The sequence below is a fragment of the Ovis aries genome, chromosome 12 (assembly GCF_016772045.2).
Source record: "Ovis aries strain OAR_USU_Benz2616 breed Rambouillet chromosome 12, ARS-UI_Ramb_v3.0, whole genome shotgun sequence".
Lineage (NCBI taxonomy): Eukaryota > Metazoa > Chordata > Mammalia > Artiodactyla > Bovidae > Ovis > Ovis aries.
The window spans coordinates 28,186,663-28,205,117 of record NC_056065.1 but is presented as its reverse complement, the minus strand read 5'-3'; the positions used below and the strand labels follow the sequence as shown (position 1 = coordinate 28,205,117).

Genomic DNA, 18,455 nt, shown 5'->3' with positions numbered 1-18,455 from the left:
AGGGGATAGGAGTCCCTTTCCCCTCAGATGCTGGGCTCTAATCCAGAAGCGAACCCACAATCAGACTCCAATCTTCACTGACCTCACAGCTCCCTTTGGTTCCAAGCCTAGGCTCTGGTCCAGTTTGTCCCCATCTGCAGAGTCTGCAGGATGACCTCTGACCTCACATTTTCTCACAGCCTTCAGTGGGCAGTCTGGACAAAACCAGCCTGTAAGAGATAGGAGGGTGGTCGTGGGCACCTGGCCCTGCTTCTTACCTGCCCTCCTGCCTCAGTCCCTGTCATCCATCTTTCCAGGACTCTCTGGGGGCCAGGTCTGCGGCCCCCATCTCAAGAAGGCCGGCCCATTGCCCTCCATCCTAACCTCAGCTCTGGGCAAGGTCCAAATTGGTCCTTCAACGGGGTGAAAGTAAAAGTGTCAGCTGCTCAGTTGTGACCAACTCTTGCGGCTCCATGCACTGTAGCTCGCCAGGTTCCTCTGTGCATGGAATTCTCCACGCAAGAATACTGGAGTATGCCCTTCTCCAGGGACTCTTCCTGACCCAGAGATCAAACCTGGGTCTCCCACATTGCAAGCAGATTCTTTACCACCATCTGAGCCACCAGGAAAGCCCAAACCCTCTATTCCCTTGGCCCCTTTCCTCCTTCCAGACAGAAGATCTACCTCAGGGGCCACTAAAGCATCTCCAGCCAACCTGCCCTGGCAGGGTATTGGGCCAGACACAGGAGAGAGTGGAAGCGGGGGAAGCCGGGCTCCTCCTTCTGCATGACAAAGGGTGGGGGCTGCCCTCCCTGCCTGACGGCTAATCAGCCCATTGTCAGAAGTCTCCCAATCCACACTGGCTTTTTCTTTTTCTCTTTGGCCTCTGGCCAGGGTTACCAGATTTAGCAATTAAAAATATGGGACTCCTGGTGAAAGGTGAAATTTGAATTTCAGATAAACAACAAATGATGTGCTAAAGTATGTCCCAAATTGTGTTCTGTATTTTATCTGACAGCCCTACCTCCTGGCTGATTGCCCAGTTGTTTTACTTCCCCACTAAAACTCCTCTACCATGCAAATCCACATTCATTTGGTGAAGCTTCAGGAAATTGAAGGACATGCCCCCTACCCACACCGAGCCCGGGTCACCTGGGTTGAGTCCACTTGGCTGCTTCAGAGGATTGAACAAGGACTCTGGCTGGAAACAGCTGGAGGTTGTGGAAGAGCTGTGGGCTAGGAATCAGACTTGACTTCATGCAGGCATCCATCATTAACTGTTGTGAGCCAGGGGTATTGTTGCCTCTCTGAGCCTTGGTTTTCTTAGCTCAAAAATTGGAGGAGGGAACAGGCAGGATGGTTTTTCAACTCCAATCTCTGAATCTGTGAACAGCCAGGGAGAAGGAGAGGATGAGGTTCCTTATTGGACAAAATCCCATTGGTAATAAATTACCTCAGGCTCTCTTGTCTAGGAAGGTCACCCCTTCCCCCCTAAGCACTGGGAAAAACATTGGGTTTTCTAATTGTGGACAGCCCAGGAGCTCAGCAGCCCCCAGGAGTCCTTTGAGCACCAGGCTTAGATGCTCATCCTTGTAGGCAGAATCGGTCCTTAGCCAGAAAGCCAAGGTGTTGGTGTGCACACAGAGTAGCTGTAGCAAGAATCAGGACTCTCAGTCCACACCAGGGACTGGAGTTTGCTCTGTGACTGAGGGAAAGGGAAGAAAGCACATAGAGATCCTTGCCTCTTCTTCAGGAAACAAGCTTTTTAATTTAACTGGTCCAGCAACCCCGGCCAAGGTAGAGGCACCTGACCACAATAATACCATCTGTTCACAGTCTAGACAGCCCCCTCCTCGGGCTCAGGGACCTGTCTGGATGCTGAGCTCCCAGGAGGTCTGAGGGGTGTGACCTCCCTTCCTCCCAGCCTCTCCCCCCTCCCACCATCCTGGCCCAGCCCAGGGCTGCTATAAAGCTGGCCCAGCCTGGCTCTCAGCACACCCCACTGCTGGGACCCTCCTGGAGCCTCATCCGGGGACACGTCTACTCTGCACCTCCTTCTCCCCAGCAGCGCCATGCGGCCCCTGTGGCTCTGCTGGGCCCTCTGGGTGCTGCCCCAGGCTGGCCCTGGGGCGGCCCTGACTGAGGAGCGGATCCTGGACAGCCTGCTGCAGCAGCTGCACCTCAGCGAGGTCCCCATCATGGACAAGGCCGCCGTGGAGGGGCTGGTCATCCCCGCCCACGTGAGGGCCCAATACGTGGCCCTGCTGCAGCGTGGCCACGGGGCGCGCTCCCGGGGGAAGAGGTTCAGCCAGAACTTCCGAGGTGAGGCCCGCCCTCCTGCTGCAGCCTAGTCCTCGTGGTGGTGGTGGTAGCTGTCTGGGGTGCAGGGTCCACAGGGTGGTGAGGGGGGACCATGGCCTGTGAGGACGATGGGCCTGGGCTTCTGGTCTCTGTCTGCACTGAGGACCCCGCCTCTCAGGGCCAGGAGGAGCAGGGCCGGCTGGACTGGCTGACAAAGCCAAGGCAAGAACAGGGAATCATGGGGCAGGAAGCAAAGTGGAAAGAAAAAAGTTAGAGAAGAGAAGACAGATGGTCAAGGTGCCTTTGTGCTAGGGGACAAAGAGGCTGGCCTCCGCAGAGTGTTGCCTTAGAGAGAATGGACCTGTGCGTTCAGTTTTCAGCTCTGATATTTGTTTTTGGACAAGTCTCCCAACAACTCTTGTGTTTCTTGAAATGACATTAAATTAGCTTTGACTACTTCCCAAAGTTGTGAGTATTCTCATGAGATGGAAGGTACCAGGTCTGAGTCCTATGGCAGCCTCTCACTTCCCCAGGGCTGGGGCTCACCTCCTCGACACCCACAGATAGACCAGGCCAGGCGCCTGGGGAGACGAGGAGGCCGGTGCTGGACACCTCAGCAGGGTGACTGCTGGCAGCCATGGGACTGGCTGATCAGGTGATCGCACTGCCAACCTGGGGTGCTGGGGACGGATTGCTGGGGCCTCTGAAGAGCGTGTTGTGCCTGACCTCACCATTTCCCTCAGGGCTTGGTAATTCCACAAAAATTGCCCCTGTTCCTTTTCACTGGCAAGAGTCCCCTCACCAGGCAGGGAAATGAAAGTAAATTCAGAGCTCTTTCTCTGCCTCTTAGGAAAAGTGGGTTTCAGCTGGTGACTGTAGATTTTCACTGGCAGGTCCTCAGCCTTCCACCCTCCATTCCCACTCCTGGCCTTTGCCTAAAGAAGCCTGCAGGTCTGCGGTCTTCACTCAGAGTCCCAGCCCTTGCTCAGTATCCCAAAGCTGGCCCTCCCCTCACTAGTGGTGAGGGGGGGTCACCACTAGTACACAAGCCCCAACCCCAGATGATGGTTTTGGAGAGCCTGCTTGGGGAGTGGAGGTGCTCTGTTTCTGGCCTGGCCCATCAGTTTCCCAGCCTCCAAACTCTCCCTGGGGATTCCTGGGGAAACCCTGTTCGCTCGCCCTGAGCCCTGCATCCTCAGAGCTCGCCTTGTGCTCGGAGGGGCCCCGCTGACTCCGCTCCTGTCCCCAGAGGTGGTCGGCAGGTTCCTGGCATCCGAGACGTCCTCGCATTTGCTGGTGTTCCACATGGAGCAGCGTCTGCCGCCCCGCAGCGAGCTGGTGCAGGCCGTGCTGCGTCTCTTCCAGGAGCCGGTCCCCAGGGCCGCCCTCCGCAGACACGAGCGCCTCTTCCCGCGCAGCGACCGCGCCCGGGTCACCGTGCAGTGGCTGCACGTCCGCGACGACGGCTCCAACCGCACCGCCCTCATCGACTCCAGGTGCGGAGGTCGCGGCTGCGGTGTGGGGCCCGGGGGAGGGAAGAAAGGCTGGGCCCGGGGCGGGAGGAGGGGCGGCTCGGTCCCGGCGGGGACACGCGGGAGCGGGTAGGAGAGGTGCCGCCCCCGGGGCCACCCCGGGCAGTCCCAGTCCCCACGCCTGAGCGCGGGCCTGTGTCTCCCTCCGTGCGGTGTCGCAGGCTGGTGTCCATCCACGAGAGCGGCTGGAAGGCCCTGGACGTGACCGAGGCGGTGAACTTCTGGCAGCAGCTGGGCAGCCCCCGGCAGCCGCTGCTCCTGCAGGTGTTGGTGCAGCGGGAGCACCTGGGCCCGCTGGCCTCCAGCGCCCACAGGCTGGTCCGCTTCGCCCCCCAGGGGCCGTCGAGCGGCCGGCAGGGGGAGCCCCAGCTGGAGCTGCACACCCTGGACCTCAGGGACTACGGGTAGGTGCTGTGGGCCACTGCGGGGGAACCTATTTTGAAACGGGCAACTTTACAGGGTGCTGTGGGAATGAATGAATATATAAAATATCTCCTTCCACTCTTGGGAGTAATGTCAGCTCTAATTATTATTTTGGGGGTTATTTCTGGTTATCCATCCTTATGACAAATATCCAACATTTTGAACATAATAAAGAGATAGATCATAAATCTTTCCAGGTGTGCCACTAGGTCTCACCCTGGGCCCCATGACCCCTGCCCTCTCAGCTGACCTCTGACTCTGCCTCTCTTTGCTCCCCACAGAGCTCAGGGAAACTGTGATCCTAAGGCACCGGTGACCGAGGGCACCCGCTGCTGCCGCCAGGAGACGTACATTGACCTGCAGGGGATGAAGTGGGCTGAGAACTGGGTCCTGGAGCCCCCAGGCTTCCTGACCTATGAGTGTGTGGGCACCTGCCAGCAGCCCCCAGAGTCCCTGACCTTCAAGTGGCCTTTTCTGGGGCCTCGACAGTGCATCGCCTCGGAGACGACCTCACTGCCCATGATTGTCAGCATCCAGGAGGGAGGCCGACTCCAGCCCCAAGTGGTCAGCCTGCCCAACATGAGGGTGCAGACATGCAGCTGTGCCTGGGACGGGGTGCTTGTGCCAAGGAAGTTGGAGCCGTAGGTGTGGGGTATAGTCATCGAAGGACTTGGCTTGTGTGTGTTGAAACTGTTCCGGGTGCCAGAAGAGATGGGGATGACTGAGCTGATGGTGGCACATGCTCTGCGCTTCATACTGAGTTCTGACCAGTTAGCTCGCCTTCTGATTTTTGTTTCTCAGGAACAAGACTCCCTGGATACTGGGAGCCCCTGCCCAATCTTCTCTCCTCGACATTTTTTCACTGCACTGTATCCTAAGCACTTACCTGTGTAGATTTTGTAACCTAAGAAGAGAAACCCCAATTTGTCACTGTTTCCTTGTCCTCTTATTGGACGTGGGCTGAGCTCTGTGGTATGGCTGGGAGACACAGTTGCTGCTCTGGGCTTAAAAATCTATAGTAAATAGAAGTTGTGCATACCTAACTCAAATAATAAGGGTATTCTGCAAGAAACAAATAAAATACATTTTATTCTGTTTTACCCAGAACCCTGCAAATTGTGAGAGAACAGAAAGTTCTATAGGAATTAGGTCAACCAGATTAGAAAACTAAGGAAAAGACTTTCAAAGACTTGTTCAAGGTCTCAATTAAGTGATACAGGATGCTAGAATTGGAATGCATTGATTCTAATGTGCCTGTCCTCTGAAGATTGAGGCAGAACTTTTTTTTGTCATTGCTGTTGCTATTTTTACTTCTCTGGGCACAGGGAGTGGGCTTTATTTCAATTCTAATTGATACAAAATTTTTAAAATCTGTGATTAAAATCATCATCTACAAGAATGTGAATCACTCCTTTAGATTTGAGGGCAGATAAAGGGAGCAAGTGATAAAATGCTGATGTAAGATTTTGGAATGCCAAGATTACACTGGCTTTAAACTGAGTTTGATACAGGGTTCAGGCCTTGGACATGGTTGTCTTGGATTCCTTGCTTATCTTTACAGCTCAAATTAACTGTAAATTCTACATCCTCTAAATTTCCATTTTCTTCTCTATCAGATAGGAACAATCCTTGACTTCTCTGTACTTCTACTGGAAATTTAAGGAAGTAGTGTTTATAAGCACTCCACATGCTGCCTGATACATAGTGGGGCTATGGTTATCTCACCTCACATGTTGATCTGTCTAACCTCTTGATTTTGAAACGACCTACTGAAACTCAATTTAGAAATACCTTCCCTCTCTGAAATCAAGGATCCTAACTTTTCTTTTCAGTGTCTCCACCAATGTAATCACTGGGGTTAGAACCTTACACTTCCCTGGACCCCACAGCACAGATCAGGGGTGGCTGCATTCATTGAGGAAGGGGAAGAATAAAGACGCAAGGTGGAGGATATGCGGGGAAGAGAGTGGACAGAGTCCGTCTGAGGCGCCAGGGGGAAGCCCAGTGGCCACACGCAGGCACCTGCTGGAAGTCAGTTGTGGGTTCCTTGGCCGCTGGAGGGAACCGCAGGAGGAGAGATGGCCAGGCGCTTACGGGTAGGCCAAGGGCTGTGTTGAGCACAGACGTCAAGGGCAAACTCTGGAAATAACTAGTGACTGGGGGTTGGGGAGAAGGAGCAAGCCAGCAAATGGGTCAGAAAAGCACTGCTAGAGCAGAAGACACCCCCGGCAGGCTCCCTCCAGAGATCCCCAGGCTGGCTGGGGAGGGAGATAAGGTGAATACATTTACCACGACAACAAAAGATGAAAGCCCAGAAATGGAAGAGGGCCAGAGCCCTGCAAAGCTGTGCGGGTACTGAGTGCGGAGCTGTTCAGCATTCACAGATTTTTAGTGCTGGAAGGGACCTGAGAGAAAGCTTTGGTCCAACCTCCTGCGGAAACGGAGGCCTGCGGAGGAGGGCAGACTGCTGCAGCCGGCGGGCTGTGCTCTTCGGTTTCACTGGGGGCGCTGTCCTCATTGAACGCCAACCTGTGTGTTGCCCAGAGCACACCCCAGCGCCCTCGGGGAGCTTACAGTCCAACTGCGGGGGCTGCCGCTCATAGGGAACTCTCTGGGACCCAGAGCTCAGCGAGCTGGGCTAGAACGGTGACCCTGGCGGCCCGGAATTGGCAGTTCCGGCTTTGGCTCCGGGGCACCGCCGAAAACACTGCGACTTCTATCTGGGGCCAAACGCAGGAACCCCCCGCGGCCCCTCCCCCGCCGCCGGCCCCAGGGCTTTCACTGTCAGGCTATTCAGAAAGATAGCGGAGCCGTAGTCTTCCGCGCTGGGAACCAGGTGACGACGGACTACGTGGAGCCGAGGTGCGGGCTGAGCCTACCCGATTTCCCTACCCCCCCGACCCCACTCCGCCCCGATACAGGGGGGCCTAAAAGCTGGTCTAGGAAATTCAGTGCACTACAGAAAAATCAAGAACTTTCGCCCATGCGCTGCCCCCGCCTCCCACGGATGTGATCACCCTGTACTAGGCCTGGGGCGCCCCAAGGTGTCTGTCGGGGAAAGGGGGACGCGTCGGGGGGCCGGGGAGGGGAATCAGCCCTGGCGGCACTCTCCTCGGTCCCAGGACACGAGCTGGCCGGAACGGGGCCTGCAGACTGCAGGGAGGAGCTGAGCGCACTGAGCAGTGGCCCCGCGCCGGGCCTGGACGGGGGATCGCCCAGGGGCGCACGGCGCCGGGGGCGGGAGGCGGCGGCAGAGCTGACACCCACTCGGGCGTAGCTGCAAATTGGGCAAGCCGTGGACGCGGCTCTGCGCATGTGCAGGAGAGCGGGGAGTTTCACTTTATAACTTTTAAGTGGTCAGGACTCAGCCCCGCCCGACCAGGTGGAGCCAGGCAACTTCTGGTCTGCCCGGGTCGCTGCGCCGCCGCCGCCTCCGCAGGTAAAGGGGAAGGGGCGTTGAGAGGGGGGGATGACGCCTTCTTCCTTTCCCCGAGACAGGCAGGACCCGGGGTCTACGCCAGGGTGCCACGTCTAGTGTCTGGTTCCGGCGTGCGGGCCTCTTGCCTCCGCAGCCCCAACTCCGGAGCAGGGGTGACCGAGTGGCTGGGAGGAGGGTGTCTGTCCCCGGGCTGCGCAGACCTCGCGCCTCGCTTCCAGCGCCGCGCCTGATGGCTTTACGCAACTTCCCAATCCAAGGCTCCAACTTTTCGCTTTTAAGGCTAATCCCTTTCTCTTCCCACCCTCTCTCTGGGGATTTGTCAGCTGGAATCGACCTCCCAGCCTAGCCCGGGGATCTCAGCCCAGGGGCTGTTTTTTCTCTATGCGAGGCCGGCCTGGGTAGGGGCCGAGTATCTGCCCATGGGAAGGTAGAAACCACTCTCTGGAGTCCTGAGGAGGGAAGCTAGGGGTTTTGGAGGATAGGGGGAAGAAGAGAGCTCTGCTAAGAAACCAAAACCGTAGAGGTTCCAGTACCTGATAAGCCTGGCTACCTGAGACTCTGGGGTGGCCTCTCTTTCAGCTCAGTCGGTGTTCTGAAAAACAGGAGACCACAGGGGTATACAAAATTACACCCTTAACCCCCTTTGCTTCCTTCTGAGCTGAAGTTGTGTGACGGTATCCAGCCCCTAAAGTGTGGAAGGTTTGAGGTTAAGCCAGTGGATTGTGCTCACCAGTCCAGGCCTAGTGTGTACAAAGGGGCTGTGTGTGGGGGCATCCTGAGGACCTTCTTGGGCCCTGGCTCAAGCAGAGTTGTGGACTGTTGCTGGGGATGAGGAAAGACTCCAGGTCATCTCTTATTGGAGAAACAACCCGTATTTCCCCTCTCCTACTCCATGCTTGCCTTTCTACTTCCCTCCTCTGACCCCTGTCGGAGAGTCCTGAGTCTGCTGCTATCTTGAGGTGGAGTATACAGAAGGAGAGGCTTCTTTCTGCCTTCACACACCTCTTGTCTGGGCTTCCCTGGTAGCTCAGATGGTAAAGAATCCACCTGTAATGCGGGAGACGTGGGTTCGATCCCTGGGTTGGAAGATCCCCTGGAGAAGGGAATGGCTACCCACTCTAGTATTCTGGTCTAGAGACTCCCATGGACAGAGGAGCCTGGGGTCACAAAGAGTCAGACTCAACTAAGCAACTTTCACTTCACTTCACCTCTTATTTGTTTAGTTTATGGGCAAAGATCTCCCTTGGGTGTTCATTGTACTCTAACGGGAAAAATGTCAGATGGGGTTTTGCTATCATGTTTCCCATTGTCTGGAGAGGTGACTTAAAAGCAGATTTGGAGTGCCTGTGAGGGTTCAATGCTTTATGGGCATTGCCTCCCACTCTCACCCTGCAGGAAGCACATCATTGTCTCCATTTCACAGAGAAGGAAGCCAAGGCATGGAGTGGTGAAGCCACATGGTGCTGGGAGCCTCACTTCAGAGTCTGCTCAGGGCTTCAGGCCACTGCAGTGGAACTCTGAGCCATTTCCCTAGTCCCCCACTGCTGGTGTCTGGGAGGTGAATGGTTGTCCAGGTTCCTGGACCCTGTTTGGTGGGGCTTTAAGGAGAAGTTTGCAACCTGCCGTCTAGAACATCAGAGTCTTCTCTTATGGCAGAGGGCCTGGAACTGTTTGTCGTCCTGCCATCGTAGTAACAAAGTCAGAAGATTTGATGATAAAAATACCCTGAATTTGCAAGAGCTGATGATGCTCACACACTCTGCTCCTGTTTGTGGCAGGGAGGAACAGAGATCTTCTGGTGTGCTACAGGGGCCAGCAGCTGCCAGCTTGGATGGGCAGGGGGTTAGCATGGGTGGCTGACTTCTTTGGCAGTTTGTGGAATGGCCATCACATTGAGCCCTCTGTCCCCTTGCCACAACCAGACTCTGGGGTGTACGTGGGTTGAACTTTAAGTCCTGAGTCACCTGCTGCTCACCTGACCCCAGGGCCTCAGCAGTATATCTTGGCTTTCCTGAATGAGATGATGAGCAGAGAGCTCCCTAGAGAAGGGATGGATAAGACCAGGCATCCATAATGTGTATCTGACAAATATGGGATGACTGAACATGACCAGGCAGGGCACCCATGGCCACAGGGCCTAATTGCTGGTTTGGCCCCTGCCCAGCACTATCAGTCTTTCAGCCACTAAGCCAGCTCTCTCCCAGTCGCCACCAGCTGAGTCTCCTTTTCTCCCCCTCCTGCTCCTCCTGAGCCTGGGGGGGCCACCCTGTGGTCAGTATGTTGCCAGCTGCCCTCTCAGCATGCCGGTTGGGGAGGATGAGGATGCAGGGGGCTGGTCCTGGAGGGACTGTGATGTTTCCGCAGTCTTGCAGACTTGTAACAGGTGGAGACAGACCTCAACTAAGCAGAAAGGTCTGAGAGTCACTGAGGCCCCCCAAAGCCATGCCCACACCTGGAAGGCGCAGAGGGGACAGGCCACCTCTGAAGAGTCCTGAGGTTTCCTCCCAGGCTGGCTGGCTGACCTCACCGAGTCCTTCTTATCAAACCTTGTTAAACCACAGGGGGAGCCTGTTTGACTTAGTGGCGTGACTGGGGTGGAAAAGATGGGGAGGAGCGTAGGTCCCTGCCTCCCATTAGGCCTCTGCTCTCTCAAAGCTCCACACAAAGCAGAATTGGTGAGGCGCCCCCCACCACACCCCCCACCGCAGCAGCGCCTCTTGCCCTTGACAATGCTCCCTCTGTGACCATTTTATGGGGATATTTTTTCCCCCACTTCACTATTCAGGGCTTCCTTGTTGGTTCTGTTGCATTCTTTTTTTTTTTTTTTCCTGATTCTAGTCTTTGGGGGACCTGGAGAAGCCTTCCCAGCTACCCTTGGGGCCTGTGTGGGGTCCTGGACTCCGTCTTCCCAGAGCCCACAGCTCCCAGTGCTTCTGTGGGAGGAGTCCCAGTGCCCGGGGCTCACCAGGGCCTTGAGCCCTCGGACAAGAGAGGCTGGAGCTTCAGGTGATGTTAGGGAGGAGAGAGGAGAGACCAGGGTGCACAGAGGAGGGTGGCCCCTTTATAGCACTAGGTGCTTGGAGAGAGAGCCAGGACAGGAGGGAGCCCATTGGGAAGAACCGTAGGCTCTGGACGCGTGTTTGAGTTCCGAGACACCAGGCAGGTGTGAGTGCAGGGGAAGTGTGCTGAAGGGTTTCACGCCAGAGCACCCGGCCTGGGAAAAGGACAGCTCCCACGTGACTCTGGTTGTCTCCTGTGTTCCTTCAGGGAAGTCTGCAAAGGCTGGTGCCCCATGACCTCTATCAGGAAAGCCCAGCAGGAAATGAGCAGCGGACCTGAGGCAGCTTGGGAGGCGGCCAGGGCCACCGCTGCCTTTGCCAGCGCCAACTGAGGCCCTCTCCAGGGGACACATCCACACTTCCTTCCCCAGCATCTGGTAAGCGTGGGACAGGAAGGAGGGGCAGGCCTTCGCCAGCCAGCGTCAGGCTGGGTGTTGCATTGGGGCGGTGCCACTGGGTGGGGTTTAAAGGAGAGAAACTAAGACCATCTGTTTCCCAGAGGCAGCTTTTGTGACTCTGCGCAGGGCCAGCAACTCCGTGGCTCTGCCATCACACCCTCCAGCCACTGCCAAGTCTCTAATAGGGATGACAGAATGACTTGGCCTCTCGGGGAGTCCTCCCATGCCCCCGGACCTACTGCCTCCCCCATGCCTCCTGCACTTCCTGTCCTGTGTGCATGAGATTGTCCCAAAAGAGCCGTCCCAGTGGCCAGAATTGGAAATCACTGGCTCCCCAACACACACCCAGACTGTATTACTGCATAGTACAAATATCTGTCTGTTCTTTGTACCGTTTCTTGCCTCCCAGATTTTTGCCCCTCTAACAGGTAGGAAGACCAGACTTAGCCAAAGTCCCCTGGGAATCTAGTCTAACTAGATTTAAGGACATAGGACCTTGAGAGGAAGGGATGCTGAGCATTTTTCCAGGCTCCTCAGCTGCAGACAGTGTGAAAGCAGGTCAGAACCTGGGCACTAACACTGGGGCCTTAGGAGTTTGGAGATTTCCATTAGTTTCACCTGCGGTTACCAGGCGTCTCTGAAAGGAAAGGTCAACAACTAGCCTGGAGAAATATTTGCTTTGGAAATGCTGGACCTTCCAGAAAGGCCAGGAGTGCAAGAATGAGAGGGCAGAGCCTGGGGAGTGCTCCAGTGATGCACAGTGGGTGACTCAGGGGTCCCTGAAGAGGCTTAGGGCCCTGTCCTCCTCCCCCTTTGCCTTCTCTGTCTCCTTCTCTCTGCTGCTCTTTCCCTGGCTTTTTTTTTTTCTTTTTTCCCCAAATCTTTCTCTCTTTTAAAAACCTCTTTATTTGGCTGCATTGGGTCTTAGTTGCATCATGTGGGATCTTCATCACGGCACAGGGATTCTCTGGGTGTGGTGCACGGGCTCCAGGGCATGTGGGATCTTAGTTTCCTGACCAGGGATGGAGCTCACATCCCCTGCATTGTAAGGTGGATTCTTATCTACTGGGCCACGAGGGAAGTCTCCTTCTCTGCTTTTTAATCTCTCACCAAACAGGTGTGGGTAGTCAGCTGCAGAGGGAATGTGGCAGAGCAGAAAGGGAACTGGCATCTGAGACCCAGGAGGCTGGGTCTGAGGCTCGACTCTGCCCTGACCAGCTCTTTAATCTTAATGGAACTCTTAAGGCCCTGAGCCTCAGTTTCCAAGTGTATGGTGTGGGCCTATCTCTGAATTCCCAGCCTGACATCTCTTGAGCTCTTGTCCATGGCTCAGATGATCAGCAGTTGTTGCATTTGGACACTCTTCCTCCTCTGTTGATTCCTCTGCCCCATCCTGTCCCCTGCCTGCACTCCAGGGCTCCCAGGACCACTCCCGCCCCTCATCCCACAGGAATGACTTCCTGACAGTCATCCCTGAGGCTGGAGGAACTTGGCACCCTTTAGGCAGGCTCCTGTCCTTCCCTTTCGTCCTGTTCATCCCTGCCCCTGGGGAGGCAGCCAGCTGTGTCTTAGATGAGCCATCTGCTCCGTCCATCTGACCCTTGGGCTACATCTACAATGGAGCTATTCTCTGTAGACTCTGCCGGGCACTCAGGGCTGGTGTCTGCCTCTACCGGATCCCTGTGCCCCGGCAGCCCCTGGTGGAGACACCCGCCCTTGGCTCTGCCAGCGCTGGCTGCAGAAACCACGGGAGAGTTGGTGCCCTGACTCTCTGTTGGGTCTCCTTCTCCAGGGAGGACCAGCGTGATGACCGACTCCCCTTTCCTGGAGCTGTGGCAGTCCAGAACAGTGGCCATCCGCGAGCGGCTGGGCATCGGGGACCAGCCCAATGATTCCTACTGCTACAACTCGGCCAAAAACAGCACCGTGCTCCAGGGGGTCACCTTCGGGGGCATCCCCACTGTCCTGTTCATAGATGTCAGCTGCTTCCTGGTGAGACCCCCGGGGATCACATCAGTTATTTGTTTCGCACTAACCCCCTCCCCCGCCACAGGGTTTTCTGGGAAACTCAGATGAGGAGCCAGACATCCCTGGGTTTAAGTCCCAGTTCTGCTTCCAGGCTGTCACCTTGGGCATATCACATAGCTTCCTGGGGTCTCAGGTTTCTGCTCTGTGAAAGGGAGGTAATAATTCTTATCTCAGAGATTCTTGGAGAAGGTTAAATAAGGCGAAGCATGTGAAGAATGTACATTACTGCTCTTTTGTTTATTATCATTGTTACCAAGTTGTCAGCCCATCATGTGTCTAAGGCCCTTAGGAAGGGTCAGTCTGCTGGGATGAGAGATGTGACTGGAGAGTGTGGATGAGAATTAGAGAAGCTGCAATTCCCAGTTTATAGATGTCACCCTTGTTCTCCGCTGGGGTCCTTGGGCCTTTAGAGAATCAGATGTGGGGAAAAGGAGAGAATTGGGGGAAGGCAAGTACACCTTATTAGCACCACTCCTCACAGTGGACTTTTGTTAATTCAGACCTCCTTGTTCCTAAAGACCCCCACCACCATCACCCAATTTGAAATATGCCATCTTCCCCCCTAGACTGGCTCAGACTTGCTAGGTGTGATTTACTGGGGGGCTAGGGCACCTTCTTTTCAAAAGTGTCCATGGGATGGTTGGTCTCTCTTGTCGCCTTCTCCTCACATGTAATGGAGACCATCTGGGTAACCAAGGTAAGAAGGGGTGGAGGGAATGGACCCCTTGGACTGCTTTGGACCAGAGGCTAGGCTTGGGTGGGAACCTGGGAGAGGGGAGTTAGGGTAGCCTAAAGTGCATGCTAAGTCACTTGAGGGCCCTGTGCCCTAAAGGAGGCGGCTATCCAACCCAAGTTTACTTGTAGGAAAAATGTTCATAGGAAGAGAGGGAGTTTTTACTCCTCTTTCCGTTTTCTTCCCTAGGATTAAGGTCTAAATTGTTACATTAGAGCTTTGCTACATTGTTGATCTTCTATTGGCAGATATGGAAACCTGTGTGCTACTCATGTTGCTTTTACCATAAAGGGCTCTTAAGTGTCAAGTAACCTACCTCTTGGGGCCAAAACCCATTCATAGGTTGAGAACAGTCCTGTCTACCAGGCGTGGTTGGGTGGGGGGAGTAGGCAGGAGTGTGGTGATGGATTTCAGGGTTGGTGGGGTTAATGGAGGAGGGTCCGTCTGGAGCTGTTATCCAGCGTCTTCAGGGAGGGGAGAGTCTGGGCCAAGGACACAAGTCAGGAAACACAGGCTGGGGTGGGTCTGTCTTGAGCAGGATTTGATGAGAAGAGAGAGTCACTCTCTGTTGGAGTGTGCTGGTGGGGTACATTTTTATTGCAGGAAGATTTGGGGATTGGAGCCAGAGGAGCCTGAAAGACATCAAGGCGTGGGAAACATCTACCCCACTTGAGCCAAGGCAGCAGCCAGGGCAGAGGGCTGGCACTCATTGAGCGGCTTTCATATTTTTCTGATGATGAGACTCACCTGCCCTTGAAACTATATCACCAACTTCCACCTTCACCTTGCGAAAATTCAGCTGGAACTTAGCCACTCTGGAGTCCAAAACCCACATTTAAAAACCACAGTCCCTGACCAGGGCACTTGGGGATATGCTGATTAAAATGTGTCTTTCTACCTCCCTGGATTTTGAAGGGGGGGGAGCCTATCCAGGGTGGGGAGAGAGGCAGGAGTAGGGCAGAGGACCTGCAAAGGAAGGGAGGAGACAGTCTAGAATCCACGGGTTTTTAGAGCGTAAACGGGGTTAGACTTGAGTCCAACCCCTTCCATTGCCATTGGGCATGCAGGGCTGTGGATGGCCCTGGCTTGTGGAAGCCAAGCCAGCTAGCACTGGGCCTTTGGTGGGTGTTGCCTCCACGTGCTCTGTGCCAGATGTCCCCAGGGCTTGCCTCCTGGAGAACCGAACTCAAGGTAGAGATCTGACCACTTCTAGCTCAGCCTGCTATCATGGTTCTGTGATTAAAAATGCAACCTGATGTGAGGGCGGGAGCTGGTCCCAGGGGTGCTGATAGGGCCTCCCTACTCAGGGGACCTTGCAGGCAGACCAGGGCTGAGGAAGGTTGTGGCTGCCAGTGCTGCCTTGAGAGCAAAGGATAGGCCCTGGGAGCTTGGCCGGGAGGCCACCAAGGCAAGCTCAGTGTCAGCACTGATGGGGATGGGGGCTGGTGAAGGGGGTGGGCGCAATGTCGAGCTCTGGAGCTGTGTGGCCTCGGGCAGCTCAGCACCTCCTCTGGTCCTCTAGCTCTCCTGAGTCTAAGCAGGTGCCTTTGCCCTGAAAACAGCGGTCTCTTCTAATTAGAAGCCATCCAGTAAGATTTTACTTGGTTTCTCTTCTACTTTTAGTCTTTAATAGTGATATTTTCCATCATAAGAAGAAAATTCTGGGATTATGGCCGCATTGCCCTGGTGTCAGAAGGAAACAGGTAAAAAGACTCATTATTTCAAGTGTGTGTGTGTGTGTAGGTGGGGGGATGGGGAGAGTGAGCACAAGAGGCTGGGAGGGGCTTGTGAAGCCCACCAGGCATAGCCCACATGTGATGCCCATGTTAGATGGTGCTCATTAGTATGTCTGCCAGGCCTGTACCAGAAGCTGTTGTCTCTGCTCTTTACCGCAGACCCGTGAATTTGGCCTCAGTACCTTCTTTGTGGTGGTGAGAAAACCAGGGCCCACATGCTCAGCTCTCCCTTGGGGCTTGGAGCTGGCTGTGGCCGTGAACCTTCCGCTTCAGACTACAGAAGGAATCCAGTTGCTTCAGATAATTCAGGCTTTCATCATCGAAGAAGGATGCCTGCTTTCTTCCTTGCCTTGAGCATTTCCAAGTGCATCTTCTTTGAGATTAATTAATTCGGGGCTGGGGACGAAGAGAGCCATGTTGGGAAGGGCAGCAGGGCTGCAGGCGAGCTGCTCCCGTCCCCGGGGCAGGGTCCACCCGTGGTCTGAATCCACCAGCTTCAGAGGGCCTGGGTCAGAGCACAGACTGCCATGGCCGGGACTCAGGGCCTTCCACCTCCACCTTGTGCTCTACTGGCTCTCTGCGCATGTCACCTCAACAGGGAGAAAGAGTTCTAGGTCTGCACAACTGGAATTTCCAGCTCCAGCTGCTCCCCCTCACCCCAGGATTTTGTGTCAGATGCCGAAATAGGAAGTGAGTGGAGAAACAAGGACAGGCCCAGGCTCCCTGTCCCCAGCCTCCCCAGGGCTTCCCCAGGCAGGCCCCCACTCTTGCTCCACAGGTGGCTCCTGTGTTGAAATATGGTCTGTGCAGGAGGGTCGATGGGGGTTGTCTATCGATGCACCTTCTTTCCCCACAGTCTCCACTCTGGTTTTGCAGAAGCCCAGGGCTAGGCTTCGGGGCCTCTTGCTTCAGCTGTATGTGAGCCTTGGGCCATTTAGGGGAACTTTTGAAACGCCTGGTACATTTTTGGCGCGGTCACCCTTAGGAGGACTGAGTGCATGCGTGCGTGTGTGCTTAGTTGCCCAGTTGTGTCCGACTCTTTGCAATCCCATGGATGCACTTGGAAATGCTCAAGGCAAGGAAGAAAGCAGGCATCCCATATAGCTCACCAGGCTTCTCTGTCCATGGGATTCTCCAGGCAAGAACTGGAGTGGGTTGCCATTCCCTTCTCCAGGGGATCTTCCCAACCCAGGGATTGAAACGGGGTCTCCTGCGTTGCAGGCAGATTCTCGGCCACCTGAGCCATCAGTACTACTGAGTACTACAGCAGAATAGAGCGCTTGGAAATCAGGAGACACTCCCACCTCTGTGGCTGTGTCATCTTGGTCGGGACCCTGAACTTGAGCTCACTGGATCATTTCCTCTGGCCCTTTCTTGCCTGGAGGGTTACTGTGAAGGTCACATAAGGCAGTTCTTTGGACAGGATTTGACAGTTGAGTTTCACCAGGCCTTGTGCCATTAGAAGTGGGTTAGTGAAGCCGGGTACAGGAAAACAGAGAGAAACAAAACTTAGCATGTTGCAAACACCTCAAATTGGCAGTGCATGGGAAGCTTTTATGGGTTACTCAGAAGAAAGGATGTGCCCAAATCAACAATGTAAAATGCCCCAATTTGTCAAGTCCAAAATACATGTTTTGGACATTTCCTCATCTATGAAATTAGGTGCAACCTGTTATCAATGGTGGTCATAATTTAACTGATAGCATCCTTTCCTTCTTAGTGAGTCAAAAAATAATTGTGCCATTTATAACCAGAGCTGTCTTAGATTTAATAAGATAGTATTTCAAGTTTTACTTGCTATGTTGAGAAATATATTGTAAACAGGCAACGCTTTGAAGTCACTTTATCTATATCAGTCACAGGGCTGAGGTTCAAGGGGGTGAAACACAGGATGGTCCATTGACACCCTGGCCCCCTGTTCTTCATCCCACATAGCAGAGTTTCATGTCTCACCATTCCTTGCAGTGGTCAGTGTCTTTGCCTATAGTTTTATGAAGGCTAGTAGCTTTGGTCCTGAGCTCCAAGAGGGAGCAAGATACTAGACACAAGTTTTAAAATTTTTTAAATAATGATCTGTCATTTTTCCCCTTTGTGTTTCTAGTGAGTCCAGATTCCGGAGACTGTCGTCTTCCTCTTCAGGGCAGCAGGACTTTGAAAGCGAGCTGGTTGGTATTTAAGGGGCTGGTGTGGTTGTGGCTGGGAGGCGGGGCTTTGCATGGATGGGCAGGAATGAACTGGCAGGGAGAGGGCAGTTGTACTCCTGGTGAGCTGCTAACTTTGCTAACCCTTGACCTTGAGTGGCAAGTGCTGGTGACAGCGCTTCTCTGCTTTGACAGAGGCACCTGAACTTGAGGATTACTATGGCACAGATGGCGGCTGAGTGACCCAGGATCAGGAGACTTGGCTGATTCTCGGGCGCAAGGCTATAGCACTTGTCTGTGTTACCATATTTATGACTTTGTGTGACAGTTAATTGTTAACTTACCTGCTGGTTTATGAGTCAGCTGCAGGCAGGAACCAAGTCTTGTCCAGCTCTGTTCCCCATCTCCTGACACCCAGTAGGTCCTAAGTAACTGGCGAATGAATGACAAGCCAATATTTGTCTTTCCCAGCTGGGTGACAGTCCAACTTTAAGGCGAGCTAAGTTTAAGAAATGTTTTGGACAATAACACCCATGACACCCTGTCCCTCTCTAAACCCCCCTCCAGGGAACTGGCCAGTTAAGCAGGCTTGTTTCCTTGGCTTTGTCTTGCATCTCATTCAGTCATTTTGAAATGAACAGAAGCCCTCATCGACTTCTCCAGAGTGGCGCTGAACTTTCATCAGC

The 18,455-nt window shown here is 54.4% G+C and overlaps 2 protein-coding genes across 3 annotated transcripts in view; both read left to right on the top strand.

The window, feature by feature from the left end:
- Positions 1–1,992: 1,992 nt before the first annotated feature.
- LOC101111566 (left-right determination factor 2) lies at positions 1,993–5,335 on the top strand. The gene is made up of 4 exons (XM_004013630.5): positions 1,993–2,301; positions 3,530–3,776; positions 3,974–4,216; positions 4,517–5,335. Exons 1-4 carry the CDS (start codon positions 2,052–2,054, stop codon positions 4,878–4,880), a joined length of 1,104 nt encoding a protein of 367 aa, XP_004013679.2. The 5' UTR covers positions 1,993–2,051; the 3' UTR covers positions 4,881–5,335.
- A 1,442-nt stretch (positions 5,336–6,777) lies between these two features.
- Positions 6,778–18,455, top strand: part of TMEM63A (transmembrane protein 63A) — a 37,019-nt gene continuing 25,341 nt past the window's right edge. The window contains exons 1-5 of one of the 2 annotated variants that reach the window (XM_060396053.1): positions 6,778–7,097; positions 10,942–11,110; positions 12,924–13,123; positions 15,516–15,595; positions 17,730–17,793. In XM_060396053.1, coding sequence (XP_060252036.1) covers positions 12,938–13,123; positions 15,516–15,595; positions 17,730–17,793 — 330 coding nt within the window. In that variant the 5' untranslated portion in view covers positions 6,778–7,097; positions 10,942–11,110; positions 12,924–12,937. Of the gene's footprint in view, positions 7,098–7,615; positions 7,675–10,941; positions 11,111–12,923; positions 13,124–15,515; positions 15,596–17,729; positions 17,794–18,455 lie in introns of those variants that run through there. The other variant, XM_004013629.5, reaches the window with a different exon arrangement.

What these genes read in the sequence shown, in the direction of transcription:
- LOC101111566 (XM_004013630.5), top strand. Translation starts at nt 2,052, where the DNA reads ATGCGGCCCCTGTGGCTCTGCTGGGCCCTCTGGGTGCTGCCCCAGGCT. An exon ending in GTTCAGCCAGAACTTCCGAG is followed by an intron (nt 2,302 to 3,529) that starts GTGAGGCCCGCC and finishes TCCTGTCCCCAG; the next exon opens with AGGTGGTCGGCAGGTTCCTG. An exon ending in ACCGCCCTCATCGACTCCAG is followed by an intron (nt 3,777 to 3,973) that starts GTGCGGAGGTCG and finishes GCGGTGTCGCAG; the next exon opens with GCTGGTGTCCATCCACGAGA.